The sequence below is a fragment of the Xenopus laevis genome, chromosome 8S (assembly GCF_017654675.1).
Source record: "Xenopus laevis strain J_2021 chromosome 8S, Xenopus_laevis_v10.1, whole genome shotgun sequence".
In the NCBI taxonomy this organism is placed as follows: Eukaryota; Metazoa; Chordata; class Amphibia; order Anura; family Pipidae; genus Xenopus; species Xenopus laevis.
Window position 1 is genome coordinate 3,155,132 of NC_054386.1, and position 16,590 is coordinate 3,171,721.

The 16,590-nt window shown below is 41.6% G+C and overlaps 1 protein-coding gene across 1 annotated transcript; it reads left to right on the forward strand.

The window, feature by feature from the left end:
* The first annotated feature begins 14,280 nt into the window (after positions 1 to 14,280).
* Positions 14,281 to 15,450, forward strand: clec14a.S (C-type lectin domain family 14 member A S homeolog). The gene has a single exon (XM_018233671.1). The coding sequence runs from the start codon at positions 14,281 to 14,283 to the stop codon at positions 15,448 to 15,450; it is 1,170 nt and encodes a 389-aa protein (XP_018089160.1).
* The last annotated feature ends 1,140 nt before the right edge of the window (positions 15,451 to 16,590 follow it).

The window sequence follows — 16,590 nt, forward strand, 5'->3', positions numbered from 1 at the left end:
ACTAGACCTGGAGCAAAATTTGTTGAATTTATTACACGACATTTATAAGTTACTAGGTAACATAGGGATAAAACACGTCAAGAACACGCAAAGAAAGATGTTAATCGGTAATTTACATCAGCTTCTCATATATTTGACACCATTACATTTTACCTTTACTAATATATCCATTTAAATCTTTTCTGCTCCATTAATGGAATAGTAGAGAAAGCGCTCCAGCTTATCTCAGCCGCCATGCTCATACCTTTGCCTGATGAGCTCCCACTCAAATTTTAGCAGCTGTTGTTATAGGTCGATAAAGGAAACAAGAACGTGACATGAAAATGAAAGCGATGTCTCCCATATCAGAGCCCAACATCTCAGCAGATTCCTTCCCAATGTCTCTTGGGATAATTACATAGAACACAGGGGAGGTAACGTTTGTTTCATTAACATCTATTCTTGGAAGGTCGGTTTCATCTAATTACGATAAAGTGGAAGGAAACACTAACGTTCCCTGGCAGTAGAGTATTTGTCAGCAGTACAAGAGGAAGGTTTTTCTGTAGGGGTCATTTACGTTCACAAGGGCTGCAAGCAAGTAAAATTGCCATCGTTTTTACCCACAATGCAGCGTTTCCCCTCCAAAATTCCAGCATAATTGCGCTTGAAATTTCTCTATATTTCGTTAGACCATACTTAGGGGCAAATTCATCAAGGGTGGAATATCGAGGGTTAATTAACCCTCGATATTCGACTGGGAATGAAAATCCTTCGACTTCGAATATCAAAGTTGAAGGATTTTGCGCAAAAAGTTCGAATGAATAATCGTTCAATCGAAGGATTGAATCCTTCAAATCGAACGATTCGAAGGATTTTAATCCAACGATCGAAGGATTATCCTTCGACCAAAAAAACTTAGCCAAGCCTATGGGGACCTTCCCCATAGGCTAACATTGGGTTCGGTAGCTTTTAGGTGGCGAACTAGGGGGTCGAAGTTTTTTCTTAAAGAGACAGTACTTCGACTATCGAATGGTCGAATAGTCAAACGATTTTTAGTTAGAATCCTTCATTTCGAAGTCGAAGTCGAAGGTCGAAGTAGCCCATTCGATGGTCGAAGTTGCCAAAAAAACACTTCGAAATTTGAAGTTTTTTTAACTTCGAATCCTTCACTCGAGCTTGGTGAATGGGCCCCTGAGTTTTATTTCCTTTATAAGGTCCATCTAGAAATGTTTAGCAATTACTTTAGCCAAGGGCTGAAACTAGTGATCAAATCATTTATTTGGCAGGCGTGGATTCACTGGGAAATTTCCCATGACACCATTGTCAGTTTTATTTCTCAAAACAGCTGCAAAATTTTGCTGTGAAAACCCCTTCAATCAAAACACAGCGGAAAGAAAATGCCAATAACAAATGCCCATTGACTTGCATTCTATACTAAAAAAAGTGCTGGGAAAAAACTTCCAACGGCAGTTTGCAAATTTTTTGCCAAGATTTTCTTATCACTAGTTGAGACTTTCCCCATAGGCTAACATTGGCCTCGGTGGGTTTTAGGTTTGCGAACTAGGGGGTCGAACGATTTTTAGTTTGAATCGTTCAATTCGAAGTCGAGGGTCGTAGTTGAAGGTCGAAGTAGCCCATTTGATGGTCAAAGTAGCCAAAAAAAAACCAATCGAAATTCGAACTATTTTTTCTCTATTCCTTCACTCGCGCTAAGTAAATGGGCCCCTTAATGTTTTACTATAATACATTTTGATTTATGTGTTTTTTTTACTTCTGCCAAGCCATTTAGCCATTCCAGTATCTTACAGACTTCAATAGCATGTTCTGTTTCCACTGAACTGTAAGTCACACAGATCAGGCCTGTAATCACTGCCTGGCTCTGGCAACTTGTATAGAACAGGGCCTTTTAGATTTCACAGTCACAAATTGTTCAGCTGCTGTGATAACATTATAGGTTAATGGAAATACTAGAAGCTGAACAATCCTTGGATTTAAATATGTTACCACTTTTCACAGTGGGTCCTGGGGTGCTCATGCTCCAGACCTTCAGCATAGAGGAGTAGTTCACTAGGAATTCATTATGGCAGGGAGGCAGAAGGAGTAGAATTCAGGAGCTCAAAAGTTTAAATAGTACAAAAAAATGTATTTAAAATTATGTATAAAAAGCAGAAAGCCTCACGCATTTTGTGTCACCAAGAGACACTTAATCATGAGCCTATGATTGTGTCCCTTGGTGACACGAAACGCGTAAGGCTTTCTACTTTTTATAAATCATGTGAAATACAATTTTCTGTACAATTTAAACTTTTGAGCTCCTGAATTCTGCTCCCTGGTGTTCCGGATTGATGCCTCCCTGCCATAATGAATTCCTGCTGTGATGATACCAGTTTGAACAGTCCAATGTAATTTACTGGGACTGGACTAGGAGAAATAACTATAAAACCCAAGAGTAGTGGACATGTATTTTAAAGTAGCTATGTTATATATGTTTGCAGTGTCGGACTGGGACACCAGGGGCCCACCCAAAAACCTTAGACCAGGGGCCCGCCCAAAAACCTTAGACCCACTCTCAGTACTATTTTTCTTCCTCTCCTCATTCAACCTCTATTCTCCTAGTCTCTTTCTTTACATAATATAATCTATTGTTCCATCTATTTAGTCTTTTTGTTCATATAGAAATAGGGAATGGCCATGAAATAGGCCAAATGTTTAGCAGCATGAGGGGCCACTGACACCTGGACCCACCGGGACTTTTCCTGGTATCCTGAAGGGCCAGTCCGACACTGTATGTTTGGATATCAAATTGGAGAATTTACATTGGGGCATTGCACTTATTTTTGGACAAATGAGGGGGGGGGGGTTAGTATGTGAAGATTGGCATTCATCCAGGTCATGGTATATCTGTAGAAATAAGTCAAATCAACTGGACTTGCTGTATTTTTTCTTGAAGACATTTCACCAGTCATCCAACTGGCTTTCTCAATTCAGAATAACTTGTAACCAAGATCTTTCTGGAAAAAATACCCTGGAATGTTCCTCCAATCAGCATAATCTGTTTATCATAATCAGCAACTATCTGGGCCTGCTCCTGTTCCCAGACTTTAAACCTTTTAATTCTGTTCTACAAAGACCTGAATTGTGTTAAAAAAAAGCCTTTTAGGTACAATTCAACACCTATTTTTGTTGATGTATCTATTATGACTTGAAACTGATTGTTTGACGGCAGCAGTAGATAACATTGTGCCTGTAACAAGGATGAGAAGCAGGGGAATAAACATTGGATACAGGGGACAGAAATGGTAAATAAAGGCAGGGAAATAAGTTAAACAAAGAAAACAAATAACTGAGAATGAACACTAGGGAAAGATAGAATTGCTGGAAAAAGTCTGGGAAATGTGCTTGGGTACTTGTGGCAGCAGGGCCGGAACTAGGGGTAGGCAGGGTAGGTGCCTGCCTAGGGCGCAATCATTGGGGGGCGCACTTAGGAGGAAAAAAAAATGTAACTTTTTTTTTTACTGTGTCTTTTTTTTTTGGCCTTTATTAACGCATGTGTATATGTTTAATAACCGCCCACCCAAATCACCTTAGCGCTGTCAGTTTCCAATTTCTCTACACCCTCTTCACCCCTCCTGCTGGATTGTACCTTTCTTCCGTTGGACGCATGCGCAGTGGACGCCGGTGGCTGCGCATGACGTCACTGTATCAGTTGACGGTACTTGCGCTGGTGTGGCCTCACACTTGCTGGCTAGCCTCACAAGAGAAGAAACATTGGAACTGGATATTTGAGGCATTTTTGCCAATTTTATTTGGCACACTGGCTGGCTGCTGGCACAGGTACACAGGGGGGAGGTTGTGGGGGCTAATTTAATATGGCTGCACTTCATGGGATCCTGGTGTGGCTCAACTCTCACACTGGAGCAAGGTTGGAGAAGGGTTTGATGAAAGTTTGGACACAGTTGTTGGACCAATTTTATGTGGCACCGGCTGGCTGCTGGCACAGGTATATGGTGGCAAGTATTGAGGCTAATTAAAAATTTAATATGTTGGCACTGTTCAGGGGGACCTGGTGTGGCTCTTGCTCGCTTGCAATGAAGAAAGATTGGAGAAGAATTGGAGAAAGTTTGGACACAGTTGTTAGACCAATTTTATGTGGCACTGACTGGCACAGGAACACGTGGGCAGGTAGTGGGGGCTAAATAAAATATAAATATTTTATGTGGCTGCACTGATGCTGACACAGGTTCAGGGGGCCCTGGTTAAATTTTTATGGGCTGGAATTTCAGCAGCTATATTGTTGCTATTTAACATGGCAACCCGGTAGTGTTTTGAGTAGGGATGGACCGAATCCAGGATTCGGCTTTGGGGATTCGGCCGAATCCCAAATACTGGATTCGGTGCATCCCTAGTTTTGAGTGAGAGACTGTAAGATGAATATAATAAAAAAGTAATACTTTTTTAGTCTCATAAAGTTCCAATGCCTTCTGACCCTTGCATAATATAGCATAACCACCCAAATCACCTATCAATGAACACACATAAAAGGGTCAGAAGGCATTGGAACTTTATGAGACTTTATGTGCCAAGGTGAAAATGGTTATGGGAGACTACTGATTGGGGGGAGGGGGGCACCAAGTGAAGCACTTGCCTAGGGTGCCAAAATACCTTGGTCCGGCCCTGTGTGGCAGAACCAGGGCATTATATTGAGCTTGGGCCAAGAAGATTAGGAAAGGGCATAGGTGGTACTGGGTATATCATGACATTAATGAAGGGAGGTTTAGATTGGTAGGGGCCAGAGAACATGGGCGACCAGGGAAAGAGCTGATGATTGTAGCAAGTGAAAAGAGACTTAACTGGAAGACCGTGAGCTCCACAGAAGAGACAAATATTGGTGTCTAGATTGGAACTGGGAAATGAACATGAACAATAAACACAGAGCTGATGTCTGAATCAGGGGAGTTGACTGGGGAGAAATCATAGGAATATGGTGAAGCAAGTGAAGGAGCGAGAAAAAACAAATTCCATGCAAAATCTATTTCTGCTTGATATACTGTCATCTAATTATCTGCCAAACATGGAGTATGTTCGATTTCCCTGTTGCCCTGATTAGCTCTAGAAATAACAGAATCCACTGATTTTTTTAAAAAAAAATTAAATCAATAGGCAAAAAGTGTGATCAGCACAAGCGCTTCTCATTGTACTCCTATTGTATATTCTGCCCATTTAACTTCCACTGGGAAAATGATACAAATCAGAATTGAAATGAATATGTGCTCTAACTTGTTATTGTGAAGGAAACAATGATTAGCAAAGTACATACTATAAGCATTTACTTTATTAAATTATCCTATAAATGGTCCCAGGCGCATCTCTTCCCGTAGAACTAATACTGCACAAACCAGTGGAGTTCATTAGCAATGCGTGGCTTAACATGGCAGCATTTAATGTTCAAACCATTCATATGCTAAATGTTATATGATGATAACAGCGATTTTCTAATCCAGACAATTAAAACTGAACAAAGGCCGGTTCATATTTGCAGTCGCTACTTAATTGGAGATACAGGGCCCTTAATGGATGATGAGACGGCGCTCAGAAACAAATATTCATTATCCCTTCTGAAAGGTCACACAGAACTGTGAAAGGCTTAAAATGAATTTAGGGAAGGAGTTTAACAGCTTTCATATTTTAATAGACCTTTTAAAATTGTCTAACAAAGAAATAATAATTGCCATTCGTTTTTACACAGTAACAAAGTAAGTTAGGCTGAAAAAAGACACTCGTCCATCAAGTTCAAACTTTTTACTTTTTTTAATCTGCCAGTTTTGAATGTGTCCTGTGAGCTGTAATCGCATCAAGACTGGGTAGTTAAAGGGACAAGGTTCTATATTTACAAGTACGCTTTACATTTTATTTTTTCCTATAAATGTTCAGTCTATTTTTTTATCTACATATATTTATATACCATAAGTTGGAGGCGACAAAGAAATTACCAGTGCAATTTGTGGAATACAAGTATAGGACCTGTTAACCAGAATGAACGGGACCTGGGGTTTTCCCGATAACGGATCTTTCCATAATTTGGATCTTTAGAGTTACATAGTTACATAGTTAAATTGGGTTGAAAAAAGACAAAGTTTTTGTAACCCCTAGCCACCAATGTATTATTTTAATATAGGCCCCTGCCACTTGATTTCTAATAGCGGCCCTCGATAAGCCTAATGTAAGTATAACTTTCCATCATCAGTATCACAAGCACGTGTTTTAAGTAGAACGGGGGCAGAACTACGGAAACCACCAGTGGAATCTTTGCCTTTGACCAACCAGCCTGGGGAATATCAGACAACATCAACCTAAACTTTACCTGGCTGATTCACTGATGGAGCACTGGCATAAACTGGAATATATGAAGTAGTATCTCAACCACTAGGCCTGGGTCTGACTGCTCTCTCAACGTACTAGAGCAGAGATTCCCAACCAGCGGGTCTGGTACAACATGTTCCTCACCAACCCCTTAGATGTAGCTCCCAGTTGCCTCAAAGCAGGTGTTTCTTTTTGAATTCCTGTCTTTGAAACGAGTTTTAGTTGCATAAAAACCAACGTTCACTGCCACACAGAGCTTTTTGTAGGCTGCCAGTCAACATAGGGGCCACCAGGAGTCAACCACAGTTTATAATTGGCACCCCAGGAACTTTTTCATGCTTGTACTGCTCTCCAACTTTTTTTAACATTTGAATGTGGCTCACGGGTAAAAAAGATTGGGGATCCCTGTACAAGAGAGTCTCCCGGTGGGTTCCAGCCAAGGAAATCCATCAGCCCTTTCATAATTTCACCATAGGTCTATTACATTTAACACTGACTGTATCATCTTAGACCGGCTTCTAAATATTACTTGACTTTCATCATCTCTGTTTTTGACACAAAGCAGTTCTAATCGTTAAGTGATTTTTGTTGGCAGGTGCCTCCCCTGCCTCTGACACCAAAATGGCCGGTATAATTGCCAGTGTCTCTCAGTCTCTGCAGCTGTTTACTGTATTTCATTATACATCCCTGACCTCTCACTTTTTTGTTCTCAGCGGTGCTTAAATAATATCTTTTTAATGACTTGGAATAACAATACAAGGATGTGTCTTGGGCTGCTCGTAATTGTGATCTGTAACCCGGATTGTGTGAGTTTCCAGTTTTCCAGCTTTTTTAAGGTATGAGTCATGGAAGCCGGGAAAGAAGGATCAGTGCGACTCTGTGCAGGACTGCAGAAAGCCTCTACAGTGCAGACTTTCATCTGTGATTAGTGGAGCTTTTAGGATTCAATCCTAAAACGAGTTTTCATTTACTGTTAATATAAAATCATAAAAATGAGGGTTCGTTTTTTGATTATAACCAGTGATGGCTCTGTTAAGTCATCACTGGAAGAACCATCAATGAACCAAGTTTTCCTTGACCCAAGACAGGTAATCTCTAGTTAGAGGTAAGTGAAGTAGCCAAAAAATACCCTCATTTTTAAAAAATGAAGGCTGGTAGGAATAAGCAGTAAAACTTAGGATTGTCCCTTAAGGCAGTATCATACCAGGGACATTAAACCATGAAACTCATGGAAATGGCTCCTGGTGTCAGGTACTAAGTTGGATGGCAGGTTGGAGCCTATGTGCTGTATAACCCGGGCTGTGCATGTAATTAAGATGATCAAAGGCAGCAGACATGTTGCAATGAAGAAAAGAAGAGTTAATGAAAGGATGCAACAAAGTCTGAGCAATCATAAAGACACAACTAGTCCTAATACCAGTCCAGTGGTCAAATGCAGGCAGCTAGCAATGGCAGGTCCATAAAACAGGAAGAGGGTATTGACAGGCGGCAAACAAGGAATGTCCAATGAACAGGTCGAGGTCTGGAGCAGGCTGAAGACAAAAGCAAAGTCCAATAAAAGGCTGTGGTCAATACCAGGAAATCTTACCAGAATCAGGCAGGGAACTGAAGCAGGGAACAAGGGCAGAAAGCGGAGAACCAGGCAGGACACGAGCAGGAACAGGGAACAGGTAGGGAATCAGGAGACAGAGGCAGAAATCAGGTATAGGAATCACAGGAACAGCAGGTGAGATCAGGCATGGGAGCTTTGATGATCAAGCAAGGATCACTGGTCAGGGACAGGTTTATGAAGGGTAACGAGATGGGAGAAGACCAGTGAGGAGACAAAAAACACAATGAATATATGCCTAAGTAGGAGGACTGGTCAGATGCATCCATGAGAGCCTCCAGTTGCTCAACTGGAATGTGCTTTGTCCCAGGAAAACACATGTTCGAATCCCCAAGAGTGCTAACACCTGGTGCAGCAGATGTCCATGTTCTCTGCAGTGAAACTCTGATTTGTATGTTCTCCAAATGCCTGAGTTGGTTTCTTTCCATAGTTAAATAAAATACAGGGTCAACTGACTATCCACTCTAGTCCAGTAGGGCTGGTACTCGTGTGAAAGATGACTAATTGCTGCAAAGGATAATACAAAAGGAGAACGTGGTTGGACGAGCCTGAAACATCTAAGGCCCATGACTTGTTTACTTTTTTAAGCAAATCAAGATTAACCATTTAATTGGAAGAACATGCTGCTGTGCATCATTTTCTATATGACAATATGGGAGTCAAGGAACACTGAGGATCATGCAGCCCCTCTTCGAAGGAGACACTGGGGGTGAGCTAGGAGCCCCTAAAATGCCTATTTTTAAAAAACAAAGGAGAAAAACCCATGTGAGACTCCACAGAGGTTTTTAGGTGGCCTAAAAAATGATATTTAGTTCTACTGAATCAGACACAGGTGTTACATCATGATTAATGGCAAGAGACTCAGCATTAAATGACCCAGACCCATAGGTGAGACAGGCGTGAGGAAGACACACTCTCTAGTCTAGTGCCATTAAGATCCATTGATTAGAGAAGTTTCTGTTGGGAAATGGTTTGATCCACTATTGATCGAGATATTGTGGTGGGGCACAGGTCCGGACTGAGAATTAAAATAGGCCCTGGCATTTCTGGAACACAGAGGCCCGATCAGCCCACGTAGAGGCCCAAACAGCCCCCACCAGCCCACTAAATACTGACTTTCTATGGGACCTTATAGCAGCCCCTCTGGCATTTGCCAGAACCCACAGATTGTCAGTCCGGGCCTGGTGGGGCATGTGGTCACCTCCATTACTAATGATGTTGAATACATTAATCTGCCTTGAGGCAATCTGGATGATACATTAAACAAGCTGTCATTTATTTCTTCCTAACCTTCTTTTTCTAGTTCCCACCTTTCCTTCCCCCTCTTTCATTTTCAGTCCCTCTTGTTCAACAGGTTTTGAAACAGACATACAGCTATGGGTGTATAGGTTTATATGGCACTTATTTCACTAGTAACACAGACGTATAGATTGTCTTTTCTTTTTTTGAAAAAATGAATAAAATAATACTGTCCGTATATATTTGACATTCATTCCCATTGTGTTTCTATTATTATGGCTGAAATTTTATTCCTTGGATTATTTCCCCGTGCTTCATTGACAGTATTAGCAATGGTACTAACAGAGATTCATGTCCGACCTCAGCGAGCTTGTAGAGTAATACACCCGTATTGCCATGAATGCATTTACGCCGACTTAAAGCTATTCAAGTGCAAATGAATAGAGCCGGCAGCTAAATAAATATATTTTCCCCTTTGTGGAGTGGAGCTGTGTTCATCAATATTTGTTTTCTGTCGTCCCTCCGGCAAGTGATTTATTCTCCTAATCACCCCAATCTGAACGTTGCTTCTAGTTTCCCTGGAAAAGAACGCAACCAGGAGAGACATTGGCAACAAGTCGAAAAGGAGTTTTAATTATTGTCTACAGAATTAACGTCAGATGAGATTTTGGATGCATTGTGATAATATGAAAAAAAAAAAAGCAGAGGCACCCAGGACATCAGTAGCACTAAGGGCAGAGACACACGTGAAGATTCGGGGAGATTTAGTTGCCTGGCGCGGAAACTACGGACGACTTTGGAAAATGAAGTGCTCCGAGTGCCATCCCGCCGGCGATTTCGATTCTAGACAGCAAGAAGGCAGTTTCGGGGAGATTAGTCGCCCGAAGAAGAGCCGATTTGTTGCCTGGCGACTAAATCTCCCCAAATCTTCATGTGTGTCTCTGCCCTAATATACATTACAGTAATGTATAGAGTTCAAAAATAGTAACAGAATATCTTAAAGGGGAAGGAAACCTAGCCGGCGCAAACCCCCCACCCCCCCTCCCGTGTGTTGCCCACCCTCCCTCCTCCCCCCTGGCCTACCCGTCCCGCTGGGCAAATGCCCCTAACTTGTTACTTACCCTTCTGCGCAGGTCCAGTCTACGGAGTTCACCGACGACATCTTCTTCCACGCGATCTTCTTCCTACTGTGAACGGCGTTTTGGTGCATGCGCAGTAGGAGCATTTCGCCGGTACGATCTACTGCGCATGCACGTGACTTTTGTAGATCCGTACCGGATCACATTATAAGACACATTTGCAGCTCAGTACGAGACCCATCACTGCTCTTTATCATGAACAGCAATGATATTTAGCGGATTTTTCTCCGGCGAATTTTTGCAGCGGCGGAATGTGGAAATTCGCCACAAATTAGCACCTGGCGAATTTATTCGCCCATCACTAGTGCTCTGCACCTTGTAGAAAAAATATCATTGCTGCATTGGTGGGGGAGGCCAACTCTGTACTTACCATCTGCCATAGGGCAACCAGTAATAATGGGGCTCCAATGCAGGACTCCCTAACTTATATCTGAACGACACGCATGGTAAAGGACGGGCAGGGGTCAGGAGGAAGCCCACCAAAGTGCCTCCTTCCAGGCCTCCCCTTATGCATACAGCACAGACAATTGTGCCCTTTTTTTGCCCTTTGCACACAACCTTCTGCTCCTTAAATAACCCATTGTGTCTACATTCTTGTGCCATTAGAGGATAGAGGTTAACTCACTATATCTACAGTACTGAAGCCAATAAACCTGCTAAAGGCTGATTCGTTCTTTTTAGCTTTACGACTTGCACAGGGTTAGCAATGTATTATAAAAGAGCAGCTGTGAAGGGATTAATTGTTAGTGAACTGAGCTGCTCCTCATTGTAATAATCTTGTGCATTGGCTTTTATCCATAGTATCAAGTATGGCTGCTCTTTTCTCACAGCAGGTACAGAACAACGGGATCTCCGGAAAGCCAATTAGTTTGTCTCACTGAGCTCTTAACATTAGCAGAGCTTTCTGAACAGTCAGCCATTACTATTTCTAAGGTCATCAATGTACCCTACTACTACGTAGCCAAATGAGACATCTTCTCCATGGGGGGAAGGAAGTAAAAAGCACGTCTGCTGACCACTCAGTAAGGGACCAACAAGGTTGAATTTGTCTGCAGAGGAAAAAGCCAACTTTCACGCAGAAGCCTTAGCCCTTGTGTCTTTAGACTCATGAACAAAATAAGACAGAAATAGAAGGTAGAAAATAAGTAACCATGGTTACTTACATATCAAGTAAGAAATGTCAGTTGTTGTCCTTGGCATACAAAACCTAGTTGTATGTTTGTAAAACCATCTATTATTGTTATTGAGTAAAGTTGTTTGGATCATCACAGGTCACTTCAGGTTTACCTTTATATATTAAAGGAGCATCATATTATGTCAATGTCCTCTGAGGTGGAGGAAGAGGTTTGGGGAAACATTACAATGAGAGGATGGAGAGGCAGAGCTTATTACTCTCAGGTCTTCATAAGGACAAGGTGCAAAGTGCAAACAATAGGTGAAAATGGCATTTTCTGCTCAAATTGTATGATTTTCTAATGGAAGGAACTGGCATATAGCAGGGTCAGGCTCAAACGTCTAGGCCCCCTTGACTGTAACTGGCTCCCTAGAAGTAGGGTTACCAGATCAAGAAAATTCAAGGGCACATGTAGTAAATCCAGCTAGAACTTCTGCACTGAAAGTAGCATAGTAAGTTACTATGTCCATCAAGTTCAACCTTTTAACTTTTTTTTTGACCTGCCTATCTTCCAGAGGAAGGCAAAAAAACCCATCTGAAGCCTCTCCAATTTGCCTCAGAGGGGAAACTCCAAAATGGTAATGGGAACAGTCCCTGGATCAACTTGTACTATGAGCTATCTCCCATATCCCTGTATTCCCTCACTTGCTAAACACCATCCAACCCCTTCTTATACCTATCTAATGTATCAGCCTGTACCCCTGATTCACTTCCCAGCTCTCCCTGTAACACCCCTTTCCCTCCTCTAATCTCATTGGCTCTCTCCTGTCTGCTGGGAGGAGCTACTGGTGAATAAAGCATCCAACCGTTCCTTATACCTATCTAATGTATCAGTCTGTACCCGTGATTTACTTCCCAGCTCTCCCTGTAACACCCCTTTCCCTCCTCTAATCTCATTGGCTCCCTCCTGTCTGCTGGGAGGAGCTACTGGTGAATAAAGCATCCGACCCTTCCTTGTACCTATCTAATGTATCAGCCTGTACCCCTGATTCACTTCCCAGCTCTCCCTGTAACACCCCTTTCCCTCCTCTAATCTCATTGGCTCCCTCCTGTCTGCTGGGAGGAGCTACTGGTGAATAAAGCATCCGACCCTTCCTTGTACCTATCTAATGTATCAGCCTGTACCCCTGATTCACTTCCCAGCTCTCCCTGTAACACCCCTTTCCCTCCTCTAATCTCATTGGCTCCCTCCTGTCTGCTGGGAGGAGCTACTGGTGAATAAAGCATCCGACCCTTCCTTGTACCTATCTAATGTATCAGCCTGTACCCCTGATTCACTTCCCAGCTCTCCCTGTAACACCCCTTTCCCTCCTCTAATCTCATTGGCTCCCTCCTGTCTGCTGGGAGGAGCTACTGGTGAATAAAGCATCCGACCCTTCCTTGTACCTATCTAATGTATCAGCCTGTACCACTGATTCAGGGAGACAATTCCACATCTTCACAGCTCTCACTGATTAATTTAATTTAAACACAATCATTGGACTGGCCTCAAGCGCTATGTGGATTGCACATTCATGAATGCAGATTGCAATTTCATCCAAATTTCCTTCATCTAACCTCCCCCCCACACACCTTTCATATATTAATAGCATAAATAACATACTTATAACCCAGAAACAGTTCAATTTCAGCTGAGCAAGGTGAAATTTGTTCATGCAGTATTTTGATGTCATTGTTTTAGCCAGCAATAGGATCATTTCAAGTGTTTTGACTCTGTGTTAGTGAGAGAAAGTGTTAGAGATTCAAGGGAATGGACAAGGAAGGAAAGGGAGACCAACCCAGGAGAATAAAGAGAACGATGGAAAAAGGAAGGACAAAGGGAGATTGACACAGTAGAATAAAGAAAGCTAGTAAAAGAAAGATAGATGGAAACAGACTCAGGGGAATGAGAAAAGCTCATAGATAGAGACCCAGGAAATTGAACAATGTTTGGAAAGGAAGGGTAACGGAAGGGTAACAGGAGATTGACTAGTGGAATAAATTATGCTGGGAAGGGCAGAGCCCATGGGTGGGAGATCCAAGTTGGCTAGAATTATACACAGAAAAATAATTATAAGTGCTCTTTTAGTCTAGATTCTGAGCAGGGTATATATTTTGTTGAACTATCAGAATGGTTGACATTTTCAAAGGGAAAGTATTTTTCAAAGGTGTAAAAGTATTTTGGTGTGAGCTATAAGAAAAGTGTAACAATGTATAAACTGTAAGAGAGCAAAGATCTAATAGGAGTAGAAATATTGCTGTTGGTGTGGACAGTGTAGTGTAGTTATATAGATACACGTCATGGAAAAAGTGCCTTCATCTCCGTGTGCACTGAAGTTAATGATGATCCTTTTTAACTACTTTTCTATATCTTTTACTACTGCGGTTGAGCTCAAAAAACCAAATTAAGGTCCACTGACTTAATTTTAATTTGCATTGAATTCAAATATAACATTGATCTTTGTTAAATAAAAATGTAGCCTCGTTCCAAGCTTATTGGCCTCGTTTCCAAGCAAAAGGAAGTTCTCCAAAAAAGTAGCCTGCGTCATTTTCTAAATGCCATGGAATTTGCATAAACAAGTCCATTGTATATTCACCATCCTAAACCCGGTCGGCTTGAGTTACCTCATATTTCCTGTTTCTCAGAGTTCTGCTCACGGGCTGAGTTATCATATCCTCACAAACTTCCGAAAGCTGTGGATGTCAGACTGCAGTCATGCTCCAGTGCTAGATGGGCCTGAGAAATGAAAGGTATGCTGTCTGCCTTTTTATTGCTTGTGGTGTGTCTGTGCATGGCACCCATGTTTCTTGGAGAAGATATCTACTGCTTTCCTTCTGGCAATTGCTACAGGATCCTCACCAGGCAGCAGAAGTTTCAGGATGCCATCTCTTCATGTGGATCTAAAGGCATACTGGCATCCATGAAGGATAAACAAGAAGAAAATGAAATTTTGCAACTCACAAGCTCTTTTTATGGCAATCAGGATACGTATTTTTTCTGGATTGGACTTTCCAAGCCAACGGGAGAATGTGTAGTGGAGCACAAGACACTCAAAGGCTTTGTCTGGATTTCAGGAGGAGAGAACTCGTCTTTGGATTACTGGGAAAGCAAGCCTAAAAAGTCATGTACTAGTAAACGTTGTGTTGCTTTAAAGGTCGGAAATCACAGCCTGGTTTGGAAGGACTTTCCTTGTAAAAAAACCTATTTTTCAGTCTGTCGTTCTAAGGTTTCCTGGAAGGTTTCCGCTGAAGATCTAGAAAAACCCTTAAAAACCCTTCACCCGTTCTTTGACAAGGATGCACCTGATATGTTTTCAGAGGCGACAACAATTATTATACACTGCAGGGGCTGCGAAGGAAATGTATCTCTGACATGTAAAGCTGAAAAGATGCAAGTTTTATGCACAAAACCCCAATGCTTTTGTGCTGGGGTGGAGGGTGATGGAAGAGGGACTGAGCAAGAAAACTGTAGAGAACAGAATGGGATCAGTTGCTTGGAACAATGCTTGAACCCTGCCTATGTGTCTGCTCCTTGCACCCTACCACCTCCAACACCTAACACTGTGGTATATAACTGGAGTAAAAGTCCAGATATACAGGTAACTGCATGCCCTTGCTTGGATGAAGACATCTTGTGTCAGGACAAATGTGCATTTAATATCTCTTCTTCCCCAGCAAATCTAACAGATACAACTACTACATTGCCTGCCCCAAATAATACCACATATCTAGTGGTTGATGATGAAACTTTGTTTGAAACATTAATTATTCCTTTGATACTTGGTCTGGTGGCCTTAGGAATACTGGCGATGCTTTTGTGGGGTGGGATCCAAATGTGTGTCAGAAAAACGAAACCACCAAGGAAAAAATCAATAGTCCCCATGGAACCCAAGGGCAGTGAAACGGACTCCACAGACCATTCATCCAGCGAGGAAGAAGAAGATCCACAGGACAAGGCAGAACTACCATGACTCTGTTATTGAGTCTGAAAGAGAAACAGAATGCATGGAAATATCAAATTATCTACTGAAGGGTGCAATAAAATGAACTTGGTGTTGGATACAAGTCTTCAATAGAACTCATGTAGAAATTTTATTTTTTTTGCAATTTGGTTGAACTCTTATGTGAACGGTGGCCAAGTATAAATGTTAAAAAGCAATGTTCTGGAGGTGAGCATTGGTAAAGAAATGTAATGCATACAGTATATGTGTGTTCCTAGTATCTAATTCTGCTCCTTATATTATACCTCTAATGTACAGATACAGTTTGGGATAGTTTTTTTTTTTGCTATTGTGTGCAGCACGTGTTTAGCTTTATGAAAATTATTAGCAAAATCAAAAAAATTTGAATGTTTGGTGAATACTTGGGAAAAAGATTTGTATTAGTAAGTTCCCTGTTGCATGGTTTATTGATGTAAGTGTATATTGAAAGGGCAACTGTTTATTGAAGAGATAAGCAACATATAGGGGCTCCAGGTTAAGCAAAACAATAGCTATATAGTTAATAGCGTCTAAGCTTCTAACCTTTTTACCCATACAAATGCAAAAAGAGATGAGGAGCAAAACAAGCATCCTGGGAATACCCAATAAGGGATATGATTGGTTGTTTGTACTGGCAGCCTATAGTAGGTTCTGTTTGGCAATACACCTGGTTTTATACAACCAAAACTTGCCTCCAAGCCTGGAATTTAAAAATAATCACCTGCTTTGAGGCCACTGGAAGCAATATCCAAGGGGTTGGGGAGCAACATGTTGCTTGTGAGACACTGGTTGAGGATCATTGCTTTAAGCAGAGGAAAGACGAACACATGGAGTGCCCATCACTTGGGTTATTTTATGTGGCCACTTCACAATAATTGTAATACAGTTCAGTCTGTTAAAAACCAACTTAAGCTCTAGCTCTTGGATATGATGTATTTATTGACTTATTAAGATGATAACCACAGCAACTGTTCTCAACAACTTAGCTTGAACAAGAATTTGAAACATACTGAACACTTGCTGTGATTATCACCTTATTTAGCTAATGAAGGTATCACCTTCAAAACGTAATATTCACTGCCAGGGAGCATGGGCACCAGTGACACCGCCAAATGTGTTTTAGTTGTCCTT